Here is a 23592-nt window from a genome sequence, read left to right as displayed (position 1 = left end):
TGTGTTAGCATGCCAATGCTAGCGATCTTTATTATGCTCGTATCTTCACACTGCATGTAAATTTTACCCGAAATGAGCGTGATCTAGAAACACAGTTAAGCAGTGAGTACAGTATGTTATTCTTCTTTTCTCTAGTCCCTCAATTAAACAACTTTTATTCGCGAGGGGAGGAGCCGGCCAGCAGTCCTGGCGATGTAAATAAACTGAAGATAGGACTCGGGAAAACTCAGAAAGCATCACAGACAGTGGGACTCTGGTGTTACACCCATTGTAGACAGTCATGACCCACAGAGTTATTTTCAGAGGATATACTTGATTTCTATTATATTTAAGTGTGAAAAATCGTCAACTAGGACAAACCAACCTCCGTAAATTCTGATGCACTTCTCGCATATGGCTTTATGGCCCTTGCACTGCCAAAGTTATATCGTCCTGAAAGCAAGCAACCAGTGCGCTCTGTGGAAATGGGATAGACACCACAGTACTTTTAGACAGACTTTGAAACTACTATTTTAAATCGTAAAAATTGCTTATTGAGGCTTTAAAAATAACATTGAAACATCAAAAATTATAGTTGTGTCTCTTCAAAAGGGTACAGCTCATACTCCTTTAGAACAAATCCAGACATCAGTGTTCAGGATTCAGATAGGGAAATTTAAATGGCTTGTCAGACTGAGAAGAGAAACCAAACCCAAGGCTGATAATTGGCAGATTTTATTCATCAAATTCCAGTTGATGACAGGCGGTCATAAAGAAACATAACTGTGCTAAACTGTACATCCTGCTCCTCATTCTTCAGTTCCTTTACATCCTCCACTTCAGACAGACACTCATCTCTTTCTGCCTCCTCTTCCTCTCTCTTTAAACTTCTTGTCAGTACTCGTCCTCTCCCCATGCCGACTTCTCTTGTTCAGAGCTCTTCAGAGTGGAAAGCTGAAAAAAGAAAAAAAGAAATCAAGGACTTCTTTAACCGCAGTTATTGCAGCCATAAAATTCACCTAACTTTCACGCACCTCTAGATGGTGAAAAAAAACCCCGTGTTTTTTTCCATTTGTCTTTCTGTCTGCTTCTGTTTGGCCTTGAAACTCTTTCACTGTAATTAACTGCTTCTCATATTCATGGCTCAATAACTCTAACACGTCGTTCTTTCACTCCGACGAGAACAACTATTAAGTGTCATTGAAGTATAGTGACATACACAGATCAGCGCTTCAAGTTCAAAGTTTTATTACACTTAATTAACAATATTTTGAATGCACCAATGGCTCTGATAATTGGATAAAGAAGATAAAGTGGGAAGTTTATTTTATGCCTGATGTATTTCAACAATTTAGCGGGTTAAAGGGCATCAAACTCATTATAACTCCATTAGTAAGTGAGTGATTAAGCTCTGACAGCTCCTTCATTACTTTTGTCTGCATGGTTTGGATGATCATGGTAAGCTTTTAAATAATAAACATCTGATGTCAGAGTTGTCATGCTGATTAGTCCCTCTATACTCAGAATATTAAAAGGTTTGATTCATGATTTGGGGCAAGTTTATGTGAGACGTTCACCGGGGTATGAATCGTATTCACGTTATTAGTTATTGATAATGATCGTCATGTAATGAGTTATTAGTGTGAGGTGATGTTTTCTTACATGTGAGGGTTTCAGTTAGCTGGTGAATACCTTCCTCCTCATCCTCAGGAGCCACCAAACTGGCAACAAAGGTCCAAATCATCTCCAACCAATCAGCACTCTCCTGAGCTGTGACATCAGCAGGGACGAGCGCAGGCCTTGATTTTATGGGACGAACACCACCTACGTAAAAAAGAGTAAAGAAACAAAGAAAATAATAAAAACTGTTCAGCCCATTTCTGAAACCCCAACACCTTTAAGAGCCTTGATATTTGTAAATATTATAATATCATATCTGAACGAGGTTAGGTTATTAGGTAGCAAAGTTATTTAAGAAAACTGCCTGTAAGCAAGAATTATTTTAGCGTATAACTTATTTAACATAAACCATACAAACACCACGATGTAAGTGCAGAAAATATCATCTTTGGTGACACTTCTCTGACATTTAAGAAATGTAACTCCTAGCCTATGGCGTTATATCCCCGCGCATACATGAGATCCATGTGCGGATGTAAAGGAGCTGTGCGTGCAACTCAAACAGCATATTATTTTTGTGAGCGCTTTCACAGCAATCACGCACAGAATTGATATGCTCGCACGAGCAATATTGTATCCTGCGAGGAGAAACCATGCTTTGAGCGCGAGCAGAATCTCACCCTGAGCGCGCAACTACAGCGTTCTCTCCTGCTGTTCTGAAGATCTGTTAAATGTCATTGTTAAAAGTTATATTTTAGCAAAAAGTTGATGTGCACTATGTGATTTAATGAAAAAGTTTGCCTGCTCCCCATGTGATGTCGATTACACCAATATCAGATGGGGGGGGGGGGGTTGTGAGGCTTTTGCAGCCAACCTCATGTGCACTTCTGTGGCTTCATTTTCAGCACTGAAGGTTGATCATAAACATGACTCTACTTACTACCAGAAATTACTTTCTGCTGATTATTTTCTGTTTTTTCAGAATAATCACAAACAAAAAATAAATTAGAAGACGTAGGCTAAAGGCCGTAAAAAAATTCAGAACAAAAACATCAAGAATTACAGTTCTAGAAACTCCTTTTCGAGAGCTAAAACATCAATAAGTTAATTTACAATGACTTCCAGAAAGGCAGTTTTTGTAACGATGGATTCAAAGTATAGACTGTAAGAATAAATGTGTGGGTGTTTTTCTTCACCATCCTCAGAGCTCAAGCACTCTGTTACATTTCATTAATGACACTTTGGTCACAGCAGGTTACCAGAGAGAGCAATATTGTACAGATATATTTACACTGAGAACTAAGGATTGGACCCAAATGGGAAAAGAAACAGTATGTTTAAAAGGTGTTTGCACTTACTTCTAGACCTCATTATTCTCTTACCCATGGCAGAGGGAGGAGGGAGACCTGAGGGGCAGAGACACACAGACATGATGTTAACAGAGACAGCATGACGCCGAGTGTAAAATATAGATTACAGTGAGAGAAGAAAATGAAGAGAGATAAAGAAAGACAGAAAACACTGATGAGAGGCAACTTTTTACAAAAAAAAACACACACACACAACACACAACGCACTTCATGTTCATCATACAAAATGTTAAAATATTCAATCATGCAGAGCACATGCTGATTCAAAACACTACATGAAACAACACACAGCTGCAACATCAACACTCCTCACACATTCTTATCATTGTGTCCACCATTAAAGTATATGTAGTAATGACCCTCACTTACTTCTGCTTTCCACTTCATGAGGAACTGTCTTTTGACCTTTTTTGATGAATAAAAAAAAAAAAAACGAGTAACAGAACTGGTATAGATTGATATAAAAAAAAATTACAGACCTGGGTTGACAGGTAAATCTTTATTCTCCTCCATCATAATCGGTGTCTGATAAACTCTTGAATAAATCAGATGGACAACATCAAGGACAGTTTGACCTCTAACCTTTTGGCAAACAGATGCAGAACATCTGCTCCAATAGTCATTGGTTATATAACTATTTACACTCAAAAGTGCCGACTCAGTGGATTTACCATGTACTTCTGCTGCTTTTTTTTTTTTTTTTTTTTAATTTTTAAGATTTATATTTGGACATTTTGTGCCTTTATTGAAGAGATAGGACAGTGGATAGGGTTGGAAATCAGGGAGAAAGAGAGTAGGGAATGACATGCGGGAAAGGAGCCACAGGTTACAAAAAGAAACCTGTGACTCTAATGAACATCATTATTAACTGCATGACTTGATGGCTGATGAGAATGTTTAGTGAACTGATTAATAACTTGACAAATACCGACTCATTAGACAAGGAGGTTTTAGTCCCAATGACAACTCACAGCTTACGTTTGTTTTAAATGATTACCTAAAGTTCCATGGTTTATTTACTGGTAATAAAGCATTTAATTGCTGCTTATTAACCTCTGAAGGATGACAAAAGAAACCGTTGCACCAAGACAAAAATCTATCCATAATTCATTTATTCTTCTGTTTTATTTTTTTATTTCAGGAATTCCTCTGTGTTTTTCTAAATGTGTTAATTTAAAGTAGCCACAGCTGTTGAATACACAGGTAACGTAAGGGTTCAACAAGTGATGGAACTGCTGAGAGGGATGAACAAATAATGCACCAGAGGCATTTGAAAGCAGCAAAAATTAAAAATGATTCTTTTCGGTTTGTATTTTGACCCTTCTGTGCGAGCCGTGGGGACACATTTACAAAGAATCTATCTCCAAGCAGTTACTCGCATTAATTAAGCTTTTGAATTAAAACTCTCTCAGGTGGGAGAAGCTTTGTGCCTGTTTGTTATGCGGTGTGGAGGACTCGTATAATAGATCATCATAAACAGCTGATTAATTCACTGACATTTTTTTGATTGGCACTCCACACACAGAGCCAGAGACACCAGATATAGAAAAGCCTGCATTTCCCACCTGCTAACTCCCTGTTGTCCTTTCATTCCTGCTTCTTATTCATTCAGCTTCTCTGTCACTCTACTATCTCTTTCTTTTTTTCTTTCTTTCTCTCATTCATTCAGTGTCCCTCTACTTTTCTCTCTCTAATTCACATCTATATTCTGTCTCATTTTGACCTTTTTCCCATCAGTGTTTTCTGTTTTCCACTCTGAACCTTTATTTTTTTTTTTTTTTTGGTATTCTTTTCAATTTACAATCAACAAGAAAATGACAAAAAAAACAAAGAAAGCAGAAGAAAATACAAATAATGCTCAGGAGAAATAATAAAACACAAACCCAGGAGACTCCAAAATACATTTCAAAGGAAAGGAGCAAACATCAGAGACGGATAAAGAAAAAATGAAATAACACAGAGCTCTGGTTGTAGTTATTTTCATCTTTTGGTTATTTCCTCCTTCTCCTTTTCTTTCCATCATTGTGTATCTTCTCCCTCCCTTCTATCCTTCTTTCTTTCTCTTTTTCTCCTTTTTTTTGTTTTTGTTTACAGGTTTTTGTTGTTTTCTACATTTCTTTTTTCTTTCTTCTTCTCTGTCTTTCTTATTTTTCCTTCTCTTATTTTTTCTCTTACTTTCATTTCTTCCTTTGTTCTCTTTATTCTTCTATTTTCTGTCTCTCTCTCTCTCTCTCTCTCTCTCTTTCTTTCGTTCTGAATACACCCTCTTATAAAGAATCAGTTTTCTAAGAAAAGAAAGAAAGAAAGAAAGAAAATAAATAGAAGAGGTTTGATAAACTGATTAAACTGCTGGCTGTGCTGCATCTTTGTCTTTCTTCCACCTTCTCCCTTGTTCTTATATCTGTGTATTTTATTCCCTCTGGCTGTTTCTTTATTCTCTAAACCTTGATCTCCACTGAATGATTATATCTTTTGTTACAGTGTGTCAAGGTGTGCGTCTGTTTCCCACTGTTGCTATATCTGTTTCCTTTTCTGACTCTACTTTCTCTGCTTTTATCTCCACACATACACACCAAACTCTCTCTCTCTCTCTCTCTCTCTCTCTCTGCACTTTCAAAGACAGGAGGGATTTCATTTCTTCCTTGCCGTCCAAAAGAGTATCCTCCGTCTTTCATTGAAACATAAATGTCTTTATAGAAATGTCACGGCAAGAGAAAGCCTTGTGATTAAAAATGCAGCTCTGGTATTTTGTCATTGTCAACATGCAAATATTTGCTTCTATATGTTATTCCTGCTGAGCTAATAGATACAATTCTGCAACTTTACTGCATATCTCTGCATGAAATAACCGAGATAAAGAATCCAAACACAGCTAAAGGTTTGTGATGTTATCAGACACAAAAGCTGTTACCCAGTTCCTTGATCACTATTATCTATTATAAGCCTTTGTTTTAGCCAAACCATACAAAAGTGGATGTTTCCCTGTGAACTGGCATTTTAAGAATGTAAGCTCAGTATAGCAGACAATAAGTAAGCTACAAGAACTTCATTCCTTAAACTAGTTCTTGTTATTGAAATACGTTCTTGTACCACCCTGTGAGCATAATGCTATGATTAAATGTAACACTTCAGATATCATAGAAAGTGTGTTTGAGCAGGGCTTTACTTCAAGGATAGTCACATTTCTATGGAGGGTTTTCTTTAAGAAACATGCTCTACCAAAGGTTCAAAAAGGTACAAATTGTCCACTTTCTCTGAGAAGAAAATCTAAAAACCTGGGCAAATGTTTGACATGACCCCTTGGGGCAGAAAAGTAGCTCTTTGAAACTTTCTAGTGATTCATCCAGTGGAAAGTCTCCACCAGCGGAAAGTGCAGGTTTTTAGGCTGCTGTTTTAGTATTGATTCACCCTTTTAAAAAAGTTGGAGTTTCAATTAATAAACTGGACACATAATAGACAGAGAGCGTGTCTATCTTGATTTTCTCTGGTCCGTCTCATGCAAAGCTCTAGTGCAAACAAGCCGTGCAGTCAAACTGTTAGAGGATTGGCAGTTTTTTTGTTTTACCAGGAGATAAACACACGGGGTCGTCACAGTATGATGTGTACTCTTTGGATGGGATGGCGGGTGATTGACGGCATGAGGATGGAGAAGAGGTGAAGGAGGGAGTAGAGTGAGGAGAGGAGTTAGAGATGAGTGTGTTTGATGTGTGAGGCAGGACTATTCTGACAGTGTAGGATAGTCCAAATACATGGTCATGTGCAGATGTTGTAGGAGTGATATGGAACAGATATAAGTAGAATTGATAGAAAGGTCATTATCACAGTAAATGAGCTGTAAACTGTTATACATCTATTCATCAAAATGATTGATTTCCTGTTGTGGGGTTGGTAAATCTGAGGAAGTTAACCTTTGTGTGTCAGGTGTAGTTACAGATTGCTACAGAACATGTTAAAGAGCAACTTGCAGTTTGGAGACCCCAGCATATCAAACTATAGGAAGATAACTTAGTAAGAAAATGTTTAACTCCTTTAGATTTGTTGTATGTTTTGCATTTACTTCCTCATTAAACAAACTACCGAATGTGAAGTGTCAAAAGGGATTTGCCCCAATCAAGGTTATGTTTAAACGTTGATCTAAATGCCGGTCTTGTCACGGAAAAGGAAGAAAATATTTAAATAGTTAATAAATCATAGCATAAAGACAACTGGTTTAAAGGTCCCATATTCTTCTTTTTCTGGTTTTATATGCTCTTTAGTGTGTTTTCCAAGTGTCCTGTGCATGTTTAGGCACATCTATTTGCAAAAATTCAAAGTCCGCGGAAACAAGGCTTCTCCTATCTCCTCCTATTGGCTGTAGCATTAGCCGCATGTAATGCTCGGTTCTAGCCCCCCTCGATAAAAATTTGTCAGTCCGACGTCATTGTGTGATATCATTGATCTAAGCCCATTGGCTCGTTGTGGCAGCTCATGTTGCACGCCCATTAACTTCTGTAGCACGCCCACAATATGCCGTAGCCTGCGGTAGCACAGTAGTGCTAAGGTGCTAATGTTTATGCTACCCTCGGACGGAGCCAGTGGCTGCATTCCCAATATGGTAAAAGAGGCGGGACATTTCCGAGAAGCGTGCTGAGCAACTGACCAATAACGACAGAGCGGATCGGCAGACCAATCAGAGCAGACTTGGCCCACGTGGGGTCTAACAGTGTAGGCTCAGCAGAGTGTAGCTGACAGACTCAGAGCGTAGAGGGAGCAAGGAGGAGCAGTACATGAAAACAGACACTTTTTTTGGACTTTAGCTATTGTGAACGTACAAAAGTAGGTACATAGATTAAATATACGAACCCCAAAAAGGGCATAATATGGGTTCTTTAAAGGGACAGAACCTCTCTTAGATTTTTTTCATGAAATAAAATAATTTAGTAAATATGTTTTTATCAATTTAAAAGAGAAATCCTTTAATGACTAGATATTTTAAAGCAAATATGACTGAACATGTGTTTGGAAATGCCCTTTCAATCCATCAACTGGTTTATGAGTGTGACATTAACTGGGAGTTAGAAGAAGTGTCAATATATGTACACAGCTGTATCACATCAATGGTACACAACCTGTCAACTATGATGGAGACATAAATGTTAGATTCCAAGTGAATATGTGAATGAATGTCTAAAAACACAAGTGAGCTTCCACTTTTGAAGACTGCTTCAAAAGTGTCTGTATGGTCGTTGAAAAATGCTTGGATGAAATGTGAATGTTTAGCCTAAATGATCAGTGGAAAATGGATCTAAATGATTTGAAGGAAAGTATCATGAATTGGATAAACAATCAAAAACACATTTTAATCACAATATGGTTTCTATTATGAAATATTGTAGTGAAAAAAACTGTACAAAATGCAAAATTGATTAAATTGATTGAAAAAAAGCATTAAAAACAAATAATTCAAAGAACTATTCACCTGCCAACGTTTTATAGTCGAGCAGATCAAAGAGAACGATGGCAACTCCCGACCATGTGAGGATCAGAGCCACGACCAGCAGCCAGGCCATCGGTGAACTGAAGGTCAAGAGGACATCATCCAAAAATGTCCTCTGATTGGTTTGAGCCGGAGAGCTCGCCTCCCCGCTGTTGGTCTGGCTGCTCATTGGCAAAGAGATTTCTGAGGACAGGAAGAGGATGTGGGGCAGAAAGGGAGAGAGGTTTAAACAAAAATTAGGATCAATGCACAAAAGGGAAAGGATTAAAATTAAGGGAGCTAGAGTGACTGGAAGACTTTCAAATCACTTAGAATGCTTGACAAAGGTGCAAAAATAGATTCACCCGTGACCTTAACTTAATAGAGATATTTTGCATTTAAACTGGGCCCCTCCTCCTGGGCTCATCGCCCCCCAGAAGCGCAGACTCACTGCAGGACGTAGTGTGTACGTTTACCGATTGTACCTACACTGCAAGCTATGGCATGCTAGCACAAGCTTACCACTCTTTTTTGATTGTACATACATGTCCGTCACAATCGCCAGTTTGAATCTCTGAATTGTCTCCACTCCAATAAACTCACATGAATGCTGTCATTGGCTGGAGGAAACACACCAGCTTCCCGTCCAGAAACGTCCCATGGCAACCAAAACAAAACATCAAAAAACAGGCAGAGGACAGGCTCTCTGCACACACAGTCACAGTTTAGGAAAAAGCTTCTATATTAAGGTCTCTGGATTAGCTGCCCTTGAGACGATCTGTGTCTAAGCTAAAGGTAAATTTAATCTGTGCCTCATATGTCGAATACCTACAATCACTTACATTCATGTGTACCAAATTGTTTGATTCAAGCACACAGCAGCTGTTTAATTCAGGTAGATGTCAGTGAATCATGCAAGTATGTCGTGTTTCCCTTTGTGAGAGGATGAGAACGGCCGGTAGAGGGGAGAGAGGAAGCAATGAAAGAGAGAAAGATACACATTTTGCCCAAGGCAATGAGATCAAATTCCATTTCACTTTAAAAAAAAAAAATCCTGCTCTACAAGATAAATTACTTCTCTAAAGAAACTTTTGATCATTGTTCTGCCATGTAACCATCTGCCATAACACGATTATGCTCTCGTGTTTAGTTGTTTGTGTTCATTCCAGGCGTGCTTCGATGAGCGCCTCAGATGATTTATCCCCCCCCCCCACACACACACCCCCAGATTCTCTGCGTGCCTCTTTCACAGCTTATCTGCAAATATAAAGTGATAGTAACACTGCTGTGGAGATGGGATTCAAATAGGACTGACTCATTTGGAAGAAATATGCCCCTTCTCAAGTTTATTAATGAGGCCCTGAAGGATGCAGATCCATATAAGCCCTGTGTGCTCTCTGTGCTGGTCCAGCTGAAACATTTAACACCGTTCATTATGACAAACCTGATCACACAATTAGAAGGTGATTTCTACTCTAATGGCTCTCATCTTCACTGTCAATTAATAGAGGGTAAGTGTAGGATGGTGACAATATTCCCCTGTCTCCTCATCATATTATACATGCACCTCAAGGCACACACTGCAATTTAAATACTGCTAGATGTAAGTTAAAGTAAATATCCAGAGAAAATTTGACATATTAAAGCCTTTTCTTGTCTGTGGCTTGTCAACACACACACACAAGATGTGCTTGACTGGAAATAGGAAATGCTAAACAGTCAATTCAGCAACAGGTAGGCTGACTTGATGAAGACAGAGCACCTGGTATGGACAAGAGATATAGAATAAGATAATGGTTTTCATTCTCTGTAAAGTCTTCCATTCACCTCAATATTCCCATAAACTGCAATTTACACATCACAGTTTGCATGGAAGATAAATGACTCGGTAAGCACAAATACCTTTCTGAAGTTTTCCTGCTTGTAAATTACTTTACATGACATTAGTTACATGTAATCAAATAGAACTGTATTAAAGCTTCTGTGAAGAGCTTTCAGCCTGCTTTGCTTTTGGCGCCCCCTTTGGTCAAACAGCACTGAGCTCATCTTGTTCCGTACATGTGTAAGCAATGTTTTTTTCCTATTAAAAAATAGTCACCAGTTGACATACTGTCTTGAAGGTTTAATAATTGGGATCATACAGGCACAGTTGACATTTGATGAACAGTAACCAGTCCTTCACATCTATAAAAATCATGTTCATATTGACATTTTCAGATTGAGTTGATATTGTATTCATTTATCATAATCAGTCTGTATCATCAGATGTCACTGCTTCAATAATTTCCAAGCACAGATTCTCACAAAATTGCAGAAAATGACCACCCAATATGATGTATTGGAAGCATTCTAGTTTCTTCAGTATGAAGTTTGAGTATACACGACTCCCATTGGCTTTCACCTGACGATCATTAAGTTTCATATCAAACACTTTTAACAGACCTCTGCATGCAACTGCAGCTAACAATCTGCTCTTAGACTTTGTTTCTGAACTCTAACTTCATTTTTGCTTTTCAAATTACTTAGTGGACTGGAAACAATGGCAACACACTACATTTTTACAGTTAGCCCTAAAAACCTGGCCACTCTTCCCAGAAGCTGTATCATCATTGGATGGTGGCCAATGTTTATCCTCACTCCATATAAGCAAAAAATGTACCAATAATTTTATCCGGGGGATGAATTACACTTTGATACAGGACCCCAGATGGTGTCTATATAGTCATATATGAATTACTAGTCTGTAATGTTTTAATGCAATACCACCAATACCAGAGACAAACTAGAAAGCAAACATGTGAGCTGAGGCATACAGTTCCTCGTATTGCATACATGCTTTGATCTTTGAACATTTGGGCAATATGGTATCAGAGATTGATTCACAGATTTCACAGGGAGAGACAGGTTAATAAGACAGGTTTAAATAAATGTAGCAAAGGTTAGTTTAGGCATTTAATCCTTAGGGGGTATAAATGCTGGATCCTACATTTACATTCATTCATTTCTCTTTCAGTTCTTTCCCTGTCTGGCAAACTAACAATGTGTTCTACAGTATTTACTCATTGTAAGCAGGAAGATTTTTTAAATAGAACAAAATGTTTTCCAAAAAAGGACTGTATGAATATCAAAGACCATTAAAGTAGTCTAAAAATGCAATGAGATACCGAACAATTTATAAAAATGCCAGTGGTGGCTAGACTAAAACTAAAACTAAAATAAACCCTGAAAACCAGAATCTTTCCAAAGTTACAGTTCAATTCCAACAACACATGTTTTCCATAATTTCCTCAGTGTATGCTGTAGTACATACAGTACTCAATGCTCATACTGTACATGTTCTGTCCAATGTCAATGTACTGGATGTATGTCATCCAGGTCCTTTGTAATGTAGATAATTGATGTGTGGTGATTCAGTAGCTGGTCTCAGGCTGACCTTTCTGTTGCTGCATTCAGATAACTAGGTATAAAATCAATTCAACTAAATTCTGCCCACACACACACACACACACACACACACACACACACACACACACACACACACACACAACATTACAATTTGCTTTTGTGTAATGGTTTGACTTCAGAAAGCTAAACATCAATCTGGTGAGTAACAACTGGTGTGTGCATCATTATAGAGGTACAGCTGAGTATGTGCGTGTGTGTGTGTGTGTGTGTGTGTGTGTGTGTGTGTGTGTGTGTGTGTGTGTGTGTGTGTGTGTGTGTGTGTGTGTGTAAAGACCTGTCATTGATTGAAGCCCTGGCAACGGCTGGTCAGGCCAAGGTATTGATCGCCAGGTAAAACAGTCACGATGTTAAAATGACAAAAGATTGGAGCACTACCGTCTGAATGTCTTAGTTCAAACAGAAAAAAGCAGCACTGAGCAATCAACCATTTAACTCTCTTTCTCGTGTAATATTTGTAGCACTTTCTTTTATAATTTCTGTCAAAGTGTGAGTCACAGCCTGCAAACGCTTTTTCACCTCTTAGCAACACATGAAACAGCCCACCTGTTGTTACCACGGGGTGCAGAGCTGATCTTTGAACAGGCACCAACTGCTGCTGACTCCTAAAAAAACAGAGGGATAAGTTTGCACAGGCTACAAAAGTTATTGAAGACAAAGATGTATTGCCTTCATGAAAGAAAGAAAGAAACCATGTCCTTGACAGTGGTACATTGCAACTGATCCTTAATGTGCTGTACACACAATAAGTTTGTTAAATACAACAAACATTTTGGCTCAAGCTTAAAGGGGCTATATGTAACTTCTTACATGAACATCATAGTAAATATTTTACTTAAAGTTAAACTTCCTAACCTGGGTTGTGAGATGATAAAAGGCAGAGCACAGATCTAAGAATATATTTTTTTCCTTATTAATGTCTGAATGCTTTTAACTCTGTAGGTCTTGAAACTCCCTCACACGAAAAATGTATTGTTTAACACAAATGCTTCACATCTACTCTTAAGGCCTTGATCGGTATAAAGCCTTCCTAAGTCAAACAGGTTTTGAAGCCCCTGGTGTAACAGGTGTAACGGAAAACAAAGAGTGAATTGTGAGTTCTTTTCAAATTTCTTGCAGCAAAATGTTTCTTTATAGTATCATTTTTTTGTGCTGACAGCATGTGGCAGCTTACTGCCATTTTTTAAATGATTAAGCAAAGGTGAAGTTGACTCTGGGAGGGAAAACACAGGCTTTTTTATCACTGACATCAATCTCAGCTTGCACTGCTCAAATTCTTGATAAACTATTTTGTTCTGCTGTTGGCCCTGGTGTACAAATTGTAGAGGAATAACAATTAAGTACAGAGACCAAAACTGTTTTAATGGCAGGCTGTCCACAGTATTACTGCTGTAAAGTTTGGCTTTTTAATTTGGATCCTATTGGGGTCTGACTGTCTTTGAAATCAGAGGCCACCAATGGAACTATAGTTTTGGTAACTAAAGCTTGGGTCTATTTTTTTCAGATTGCTACTTGTTGTTGATTAATGAAGAAGTTAAATAAAAAAAGTATAGTTCAATTAGGAGGGATGCTTATCCCTATATGTCAACATAAAACATATTTGACAACAAGGTAGCCTTCTAAAAGCTACTGTAAGTCACAACAGCTGCGTTTGATTTGAAGTCACAGCCAGCTAACGCTATAGTTCTACAGTTTGTAGCCAAATATTACCAATAGTTTACTCCTTTCCTATTCTATCCTATAAATCCAACCGGTACAGTGAGGTTAGTTGGAAGGGGCTGAATCACTATTCGTTCTCTTTTAGTTAGCTTATCAATCCTAAGCTTAAGATTCAAAGCGTTATGTAATAGAAAGATACACATGAATAGCCTGTTCCTCGACTGCGACATGTGGCAATTAGTTGAGTTGCCATTAACTTTCTATAAAAAGTACTAACCAGAAGTTATAACTTCAGTCAAAGCTTTTTTTTTGTAATAGAATGGGTTATTATTTTGGGGTGTTTTTTTATGATTAGACTAAAATTGTTCATTATTTTTACATTTTGCAATTTAACTCAGCTAACTTCTAGAAGAGACAATAATTGTGTGGATTGTGCAGAGCCCTCCGTCCCTCAGATCAATACTATAGTTCAGCCAGAGTGAAATTAATTTTCACAGTACCTTGGACGTTCAAGTTTGCTGGATGTTCCGTGATAACCTTCAGTCCTTCAAAGGCTCCGGAAAGGCAGTGTTACTATAGAAACAAGCATGTAACTCCTTCGTTAAATCCTCTTTAGCTTGGGTTGAATGTGAGGATGTTTTTTGATGGAGGCTACACTCAAATCCAGCAGAGAGCAAGCGCAGAGCAATTGTGATGAGCTGGATCTAGCAGGTCTAAAAATACCCCTGAACCTCCACCACAGCGGAAAAAAAGAGGAAAATCCAGTAAAAATGATTTGTTTTTGGGGTTTAGGTTGTTCCTGAAGGTTTCAGTTTGTGTCTAGGAAATTCTTGAGTCAAAGAAAGTTTCAAAGATGAAGTTCCTGGTCGGTTAAATGATGAAGAGAGTGAGGCAAACTGAAGCAGGGAGAAGGGGGTGACCTACTGAGAGTCACCCTACCCCCTCTGAGGGTCCAAAATAAAGAGACAGCGGAAGTGAAGGGAGAGAGAGGGTAGGTTGAGGGAGGGACTGGAGAGAAAGAAATCATGGTTTAGGAGTAAAAGATCAAGGGCTGAAGCAGGGAAAAAGAGAAGATAAAAGAACAAAGTGAGGGGACAAAGGTCTAAAGTCTCCTGTGCTGTGGCTCAGAAACACTAAGCTTATTAATCATGTTATAATGATAGAGGCAGCCACCTCCAGGAGACCCATTAAACCACTTCCAACCTCTCGAAACTGCCACTGTAAATGGCATAATATCCAGGTAATTGATATCCAAGAAATGAAGAATGTAGTTATGTTGTGATTTATTTCATTTTACTGCCTGTTGTGAGTTTTAAAGCATTTAATGATTCGTTGGTTCTACAGAAACACCTACAGTTTTAACAAAAGAGAAAGAGAGCATTTCATACTTTGTGTCCTTGAGAGCGACTCAAAAAATAAAGTACTCAGGACTTTAATTTCTAAAAATTTCCCAACCACAGTTTGACTTCTCTCAGTTGAAACACATTTCCTCCCAGACGTCTTGCCTTGTCAAACAGAGGTCAAAGTAAGGAGTAGATAAGTGGATAAATATCTATTTGAGCCCTGTGTGAGTTATTAAAGCCTGTCAGAAGCTGTTTTTGAGTTCCAGTTAAAATGAGAATGCCTTTGTATGTGTGTTTGTGTATGTCGATGTCAGAGAGCAGTGGGAAGAAGTAACCTGATCCCCAGTCTTGCCCTGGGAGCCTGCACTGCAGTGGCTATATTTAGAGATACAGACAGCAGCTGGTAGTAACATTGGACTGGACCCCTTTATATGTAGGACACTCAGAGGACTGGTGGGACACAACAACCACTAATACAAACACACATATCATACCCACACATACACAAACAAAAATGTAGGTCTTATCTTGTGTAAGACTAAACCCAAGAAAAAGTCAGGGACTTGTGGAGAGAAGGCATAAGGCATAAGACTTTTTTTAAGCAGCAATATACAAAAATGTACTTGGTTTTCTTCCAAAGCCAATGGGTCCTGATGGAAAAGAACCATCTCCTTTAGATTTAAGCCTTGACTTTGGAATGACCATAAGGGCCTCGCCTTGGGCCTCAGGGGCTGATTCATATAGGCTCAACAATGCCAGATCCATGCTTAAAAGTGCGCAGTAAAATCTTTAAATTAAGTAACTGGGAGCCAATGCAGTGAAAACCAGTATTGGGATGATGTGATGTTGTCTGTGAAAACCAGTAAGAAGCCTCTCTGCTGCATTCTGTATGAGCTGGAGTCGAGAGAGTGCTTTGTGGTTGATTGGGAAGGAGAGAGTCAGCGTAATCTAATCTGGAGAAAATGAATGGGTTGATTATTTTTTCCATGTCCATTTGAAAAAAATATTGGTTTAGTCCTGGAGATTGTGCGTTAGTGGTGGAAACATGACGAAACAAAACTTTCTTTATGTGAGTTTTGAAGGCCAGGTGACAGTTATATAACTCTTAAATTTCTGGCTGTGGGCTATATATTGGCTTTACGCTCAACTTGCTTAGCTCAGACAAACTGGTGTGAAGAAAAATAGGTTCTTCAATCACCACAGAACCTAAAACATTGGGTAGACGGGGACCCATCATGCTCATCTTTAGTAACTTCGAGGCACATTCTGTCAGATTGTAAGAATAGTCTCTCTCAAGGTTGGTATACATGGCAACATAAACAGGTGTTGGAGAGTAAAAGATGTCATGTAAATTCAGGATAAGAGGGTAGCGGTTCAATTCGTCTGCAAAGAAGAAAAATGAAGTTAGCAGTCAGGCCACCTAAAGGTTGCTAATTATAGGAAAATGCAGATAGATTTTGGAGGAAAACTTGCTGTTCTACAAGAATAAGTTTGCTCTAACCTGAGGCCAGACATGCTGTAGTGTTACTGTCTCCAAGCAGTTTATTTCAAAGATCTGAGGGTGCCCTGTGAGAACTCTGTGAAAGGAATAAGCTTTGGTTTGCAGATTTGGCAGTAGAAGCTCAAAAGTGCAGAGTTAGGGTTTGTCCGCAAGAAGTGGGATGAAGAGGGTTCATAGGATGATCAACTATCTCATTACTGTGAGAACTAGGAGTGTATGGACAGTGTTTGTAAAAGACAGTAAGGGAGATGTCAGGGGGACACATGGATGGTGTGCTATTATGTCTTGTTCGATTTGGCCTCTCCAGTCCAGCGCTGCTTATATCTAACAGGACATGCAAAAAAATGTTGGAGCCCTGAAACGGAGACGCCCTTTTGTCCTCTGCATGTGAAAAATGTAAAATAATGTCCATTATTATTGTCATTTTTGCAGATTGGGATTGCGCTACAGTCACATAACTAAGTTTCGCTTTCATTATGCCTTTGTACTTTCATATTAAATTTGTAACAGCGTAATATTGGTTACGTTGTGAATTCACATCACATTATGGCATTGCAGGAGCACGAGATGCATGGCATATGAACACACAGCAGTAGCTTCACATTAACACACATTCAGGCATGCATACACACACAAACACACTGTGGTGTTCTGCCTATAGCTGAATCTGACATTTCCCATCACCACAGTCCCAACCCCCGCTCCGCTCCCTCATTACTAGTCTTTTACTTCCTCCGATGGTAGATCAGGGGTGTAACAACCTCGCCCCACCATTCCGCAGCCACTGCACAGGAGGTGTAACCTCGCCTTCAAATGGCAGTGTGTGCAATTGTTTATAAATCTGAATGCTCAGTCAAGAAAAAAAAGAATGCTCCCCCCCCCCAATTCTGCCACTAAACCACCACCCCAGATACTTTTCACACCGTCTATGATCAGCTGAGCTTTTTAGGCAAAGACGGTCACAACAACAACTGTATCTGCTTCCAGATAACATGGGTGTGTTTCCCTGTAATACGCAGTTTGACATCAATGTAAAGCAGGTAACACAGCTCCCAGTTAAAGACTGCACTTTGCCACAATTCCCCAGTTTGGGATCAATAAAGTAATTCTATTCTATTCTATTCTATTTTTAGTCTTCTGAACACTTTGGGTTGCGTTTATTTACAAAAAATGTCAAATGAGCTACAGCTGCCTGCAGCTGTTCTATAAAACAAGCCTCTAAGTAGGCACAGACTACATTTCTTCATCTCAGCCGCCTAATAAATGCTTACTGTTGGCTGCATCAAGGTATTACATATTTCATTGTCAGGTAGCTGTTGTACACACACACATGGAAATGAGCGCACCCATGAGAGATGATCTGATGAAACCCACCATCCATCCAAAGACATTCTGATGAAGCGAACAGTAATCAACAAGAACGCTCAGGTTCACACTATACAGCACAGTGAGTGCTGTTCGGTTTGGTGGGTATGTGTGTTTTTGTAACCTCATGATTTTGAAGAGATTACTGAGACACAACCTGGCATCTGTGAGAGTTTGAAAGGTAGGAAAAGATGATTTTCCTCTGAATATTCGGTTGAACATTCTTAGGAACAAAACCAGGAGAATTTGAGGTGAAAATACTTTGTTGGATTAGGTCAGCTCTTCTGACAGAGGATGAGGAAAGTCACACCTGTGGCTGCTGGGAGTTGTAGTTTAATCACATCAGAACTCCATGCACCCCAAGCTGCACTTCCAACAATACTTTTGTTTTCATGTAGACCCAAACCACTTAGACTGACACAGTGACTCTTTATTACTTTTCAACAAAGCTTGATTGAAGTTTCAAGTGCTACATAATTCTGTTAATTTATCTTCTCATACTGATACACTTTGTCATTAAGAGTGACTCCCAATACCTCATTTACTGTTGAGGCTAAAGGTGCAAATCCACAAAAAAATCCCTATAAAAATGGGCCTTAACTACATATGACTCATTTTTGTATCCTGCCTCCTGTCACACAGGGTCAACACAAACCAGAGAGTAGCAACATTAGCTTTAAGCTACACAGCGAACTTCTCCATTTCACAAACAACAGTAAGGACACCAAACCCTGGATAAAAATCAGAGAACGACACAAGAGTCACACATCACCACATCTCTGTCTCTCCATAACACTGTCTGCTCCTTCATTACTGTCTGACTCCTTCACCCTCCCTGGTTTTATCTCTCTCTTTCTCTCTCTTTCTCCTCTCTCACCTTGTACCTTCCTCCCTCCTTCCACACTTCTCTCTGCCTCTCTAACTTTATGTCCTCTCATCAACACCACCTCTGGCTCCTCTCTGGCTCCTCTCTGGCTCCCTGTTTCCTTCCTATGGTCTCCCTGTAATCTATATTTTGTCCTTCTTTCCTTTCCTAATTTCACAACTCCCCCTCTTGTCCATTTCTGAAAATACATTATTCCCTTCATCTTTCTTATCTCTGTCCTATTCCATCCTTGGGGCGCGCGCACGCACACACACACACACACGCACACACGCACACACACACAAACACATACACTCTCACGAATTCCAGTCTTCTTATTAAATTAGTAATAATGTCACCGTGCTCCCTCCCAGTGGGGCAGTGTTATTGACTTCATTATGCAAATGTAAACCAGCCTAAAGCTATACTTACTAATGGAATAAGACACACACACACACACACACACACACACACACACACACACACACACACACACACACTCTCTCTCTCTCTCTCTCTCTCTCTCTCTCTCTCTCTAGACCAAACATGCTGGTCAGGAAACATGTCTTGCTGTTTCAGATAATTATGTCAACCAGTGGAGCTGATGTGTGTATTAGCTTTTTATATTATTATATCTGCCATGGAGTGACAACGCATTAGTGAAAATTCAATAGAATATAGAGAATAAAAGCTCACAACACCAACCATGCTTACAAATCTGTTAAAGTTTCAACATATTGGGTATTTTAAAAAGTACAATTGTCACTTTGTAAGACTTCCTATATCTGTGCATCCTGTTATCAAATTGTTCGCAACACAATTTACATTTCTGTTGGCTCTTTACTGGGTTTTTAAAACCAGCTTTTCTCTCCTCTCCACAAGAACCAGCCGTATGAGAATGCAGGCCAGGTATAGATGTACTGGACATGTACCTGAATGGCCTCTGTGTACCTAAAATATTTTTTTTTCACTGTGGCTCAGCCAGGAAGTAAAATTTCTCTCATCTTCCCTCTGAACTGTCGGGCGCATGATTCTTTCCCCCAAACTGGCGTTCACTGCTCACCAATTGCCAAACCATGCTGTGTCTTGATACAAGCTCACAGACCTGGAAACATACTTCAGGGTGTGCAATAAGCACACGGGCATTCACACACACAGACACACACACGCAGACACACACACACACACACACACACACACACACACACACACACACACACAACCACAGTGTTGGCAGAAGAAGGCGAGACAGATGGAAAGACAGCAGAGAGCAGGGAGGCAGTGGAAATTGAAGTCACAGTGTCAGGAAGAACAATTATTGCTCGGGGACTAATGTTACATGTAGACAGACTGAAAAATTTGTAAAGAAATATGAGGCAAATTATGTTCTTTTCAAAAGCACCAAGTAATTTTTGCTGTATTTAGTATGTTTTATGTCTTTCGCCATCAACAATTCTGAGTACCGTAAATAATTGACTGAGATGGGTTTGTGAATTTAAAAAAAAACAAAATAGCAAAGAAGATGTCAACTTTTGAACAGGATGTGGTTACGAGTAATCAATTCAGTTTATTTAAGTTATAACATTAATTATAATTATGCCATTAACGTTCAAATGTATCGTTTCACTGAAATAAATAGCAGACACAGATGGCCATTACAGTTTACCTGCTAATCTGACAAATCAAGCGAGTTGTTTTTTTACTTAGGCACAAGTTTTTAATCACTATGAACAAAATTAACTGCTGCCCTAATTATGTGAAATAGAAATCAATCTAGTTTTGGTAGTTTTAGTAGTTGATCCAAATTGTCACATTTCAACTGCAGGAAACAGCTAGCAGCTGACACCAACTGACGAGGTGCATGAAGAGTGAAAGGCTTAGAAGAGGTCAAAATGCTCCAGCAACACTTGTAGTAAGAAGATCAACTTCATTAACAACACCTTATTTTTATGAAGAATTGTTTAATCAGTGCAATTTACAGTTGAAACAAAGTCAGTGACTGATATTAAGCGATGCGATGCAAATTCAAAGCCCATGCAAAAAGTCCAACACTAGTGCAGCGACTGCAACACACTGCAATTGAAAAGAACCTGCTACAAAAAAAGCAAAAAACGACTACATTAACATCAAACCTGCTACAAAATGCAAATGATCAGGTCCTGTAGAGGCGCTCTGTGGGACAGTTCAATTATTGACAGAGAGATTGAGGGACACAAGGAAGTAATGCATTGTTTGGATGGGAAAATAGCAAAGTTTGAAAACTCAAACTTCATTCATGTGTGTGAGGTGAACCTGCGGAAGGATCATTACCGGTTGAGATCCCCGCACCCGAGGCCGCGTGGCCCCTCGGTGCTGGCGGCGGATCAGGAAAACACTTCTCCCTCTAAATGTTAAAATATCATCAACTAAGAGATTTAAAGAAAATCCAGCCTAGACACCACCAGGGACGAGTGAGGTTTTGTCGGTGCAGCTCTGAATGCCTGGAGCTAGAGTTAGCTTCAGGGCTAACAAGTCATTTGAATCAAAAGGGGCTGAATATTTCGCCCTGTCTTTTATTTGTTTTTGTTTTTCTTATCTCAAGACACTTAACAAAAAGAGCGGGTCAAGACCATGATCTTTCTTTTTGGATTTGAAGAGAACATTTCAGCAGAGATTGCGGTCCATTTGGCCTCATTGAGCAGTTAAGCAGTTTTGAATGCACAATTTTTCAAAACACTTTCCAGAGACTATTAGTGCAGTGGCACTGATAAGAAAACTGAATAAAAACAGAGTGAAGGATCACAGACAGAGACCTACCCAGAATGTAGTGAAGAACCAAGAGTTTAAAAAGCCAGCCAATTGACTTACTAAGTGACCACGATTAAACACAACAAACTAAAATTCAGTCCGGTGACTCTTAATTGGTCTTCATAGAAACTGAAAATGCTCTAAGCAAGAAAAACATAATGTTTTATTCCATTTTTTCCAGATGCTCTTTAAGTCCATCTATAAGAAAGGAGACAAATAAGATCATTTTTAACATTTGAATCCGCTGTATGTCTGTATGCAGCACAAAGTTTAGGACTTCTTTGCTAATGAGTTATTAACTGTCAGAGTGATAAACTAACTAATGTAATGACTCACAGCTTTTCTTTTAGCCTGTCTCACTGCCTGCCGGAAATAAGATATAAAAGCAGCCATTAAAACAGTTATTCAGGGAGATGATGCTTTAGCTTCAGACTGTCGGGTCAGACGGCATTAGAGATGAGGAGCTGCGCACCAGACACCTCATGCATTTTTAACCGATCAATATCCTCTTTTCTACATCTCCGTCTGCTTCTCTATCTCTCGATCCTCTCTTTCATTTGCCTTTCGCTCCAACAGACGTGGTCTCTGCTGTTAATTTCTATTTACTGTAATCACTTTCTTCTTTCTCCCTCTGTGGCCTTTTCTCCTTGAACTGTTCCCAGGTGGATTAATTGGTCTTGTCGCTCTCATCTCACTCTGTCTGTTCTCTCCATCCATGTCTAGCCTTGATATTTCTCTTATCTCAGTCTTATGTTGATTTTCACTTTGGTTTTAACTTGCTCCAGCCCAAGTTTCTTTCTGTCGTCATACTCCCTCCTGTGTGCAACATGACATCAATAAATATTAGGGTGGTAGCGATTTGCAACATCTGACTAACTTTGCAAACTATCTGTCCTGGTTTGACTTGTCTAAATTACAATGAGCACAGAGTCTGTCTAAGCCTAAGCACAGTGAGCATGAGCATGTCAATGGCCAGGAAACAAACAATAGTGATGAAAGTTCCAGCTCCTTTAAGTCTTCTGGATAATTTGGATTAGCTCATTAATAAGAGCAGGCTCTTTTGGCTTCCAAATGGTTCTTCATTTGGTATCATTTAGCTTTTGTTAAATCAGCCAAATTGAGTAATATTTTGGCCTTTGATTTACACGTGTGCTTGTATTTTACTGGTATTCATTATTATAACATTATTTTACATGATGTTTGGTATAAAACATTAATGTTATACCACCGAGCACTAGGTCTGCCTGTGTAAAAGATCATCTCTTTATTCTGACTGTGTTAATAAATAACAACACAAGGGGAAAAAAGAAAATCGCTGGGAGCTTGCAACTGACACATCACGAGAAAACAATTATTTTGAACACAATGAACACAAAATATCCAAAGACATGGTTGAACTATTTTTTTTAATTATAATTATAATTATAATTATTTTTATTTTTTATTTTTTTGGGGGGGAGGGTGGGGGGGGGGGGGGGTCTTCCTATGCAGATATGTTTTGCGCCACCTGTCCAAGCGTTGGTCAATTTGTGCAAAAACTACAATACTGAGCTGAATAGGATTTTGTTAAGGATTGTAACAAAGGTAAAATGAAATCTCAGTGAGTAAGCCTTCTTCCATCCCATCCTGGGTTGGGCATAGCATTTTATTTTTTCATTTGTTTCCATTTAAAGAAAATACTGTTCAAGGGCAAGGATCACAGCCATTAATTTAGCGTGCATGTCACTTTGCAAATGTGCCTTCATTTGCATGACTGGCAGAGTTTGGTCCTAGTGAAACATTTCCTTTTTTGTTGCTGATGTTTTTTGTTTTGTTTTTTTGGTACATATATATGAAATGTATTTGTGGAACCTGCGGCTATTTTGAGAAGAGGTGTCAGATAATTCTCTCTCAAGCTCCTCAAGCCTGATGCACTGATTGCACTTACACCTGATTTCAGATCTGTCGTATCGATCCTCTGTCCAAACAAGCTGTTGTTAGGAAGGCATGTTGTCTCCAAATAATTGCATGAGTGACAATACATTTCCCATTAAAATATATTGTCAAGGTTAAGGACTCTCTCTTATTTTCCTCTTGTTGTCTAAGATGATTCCACCCTGGTGCTTACAGTATCCCTATGAAAGCTTTGAATGGTCACAACTCGATTATTCCCTTTTATACATCTAGAATACTGCTGCCAGTTTATG

General features: G+C 39.0%; 1 protein-coding gene across 10 annotated transcripts; it reads right to left on the bottom strand.

The window, feature by feature from the left end:
- Positions 1 to 698: 698 nt before the first annotated feature.
- On the bottom strand, positions 699 to 14500 carry trdn (triadin). 10 transcript variants are annotated; one of them, XM_065963961.1, is made up of 8 exons: positions 14046 to 14500; positions 12406 to 12491; positions 8428 to 8628; positions 6535 to 6576; positions 3339 to 3374; positions 2958 to 3005; positions 1642 to 1803; positions 699 to 933 (listed from the first exon to the last, which is right to left on the bottom strand). In XM_065963961.1, exons 3-8 carry the CDS (start codon positions 8612 to 8614, stop codon positions 911 to 913), a joined length of 498 nt encoding a protein of 165 aa, XP_065820033.1. In that variant the 5' UTR covers positions 8615 to 8628; positions 12406 to 12491; positions 14046 to 14500; the 3' UTR covers positions 699 to 910. The 10 variants fall into 10 exon arrangements, with proteins under 10 accessions (XP_065820033.1, XP_065820035.1, XP_065820032.1 ...); XM_065963963.1 differs by having other exon boundaries at positions 2982 to 3005; positions 12433 to 12491; positions 14046 to 14499; XM_065963960.1 differs by having other exon boundaries at positions 12433 to 12491; positions 14046 to 14498.
- Between the last annotated feature and the right edge of the window lie 9092 nt (positions 14501 to 23592).

The sequence above is a fragment of the Labrus bergylta genome, chromosome 15, assembly GCF_963930695.1.
Source record: "Labrus bergylta chromosome 15, fLabBer1.1, whole genome shotgun sequence".
In the NCBI taxonomy this organism is placed as follows: domain Eukaryota; kingdom Metazoa; phylum Chordata; class Actinopteri; order Labriformes; family Labridae; genus Labrus; species Labrus bergylta.
This window is presented reverse-complemented; position numbering and strand designations above follow the sequence as displayed.

Coding starts and splice junctions, on each gene's coding strand:
- trdn (XM_065963961.1), bottom strand. CDS start 8,614: ATGAGCAGCCAGACCAACAGCGGGGAGGCGAGCTCTCCGGCTCAAACC. Junction 6,577..8,427: donor CGACTATAAAACGTTGGCAG/GTGAATAGTTCT, acceptor TCCCATCCAAAG/AGTACACATCATACTGTGAC. Junction 3,006..3,338: donor TCATGAAGTGGAAAGCAGAA/GTAAGTGAGGGT, acceptor TCTGCCCCTCAG/GTCTCCCTCCTCCCTCTGCC.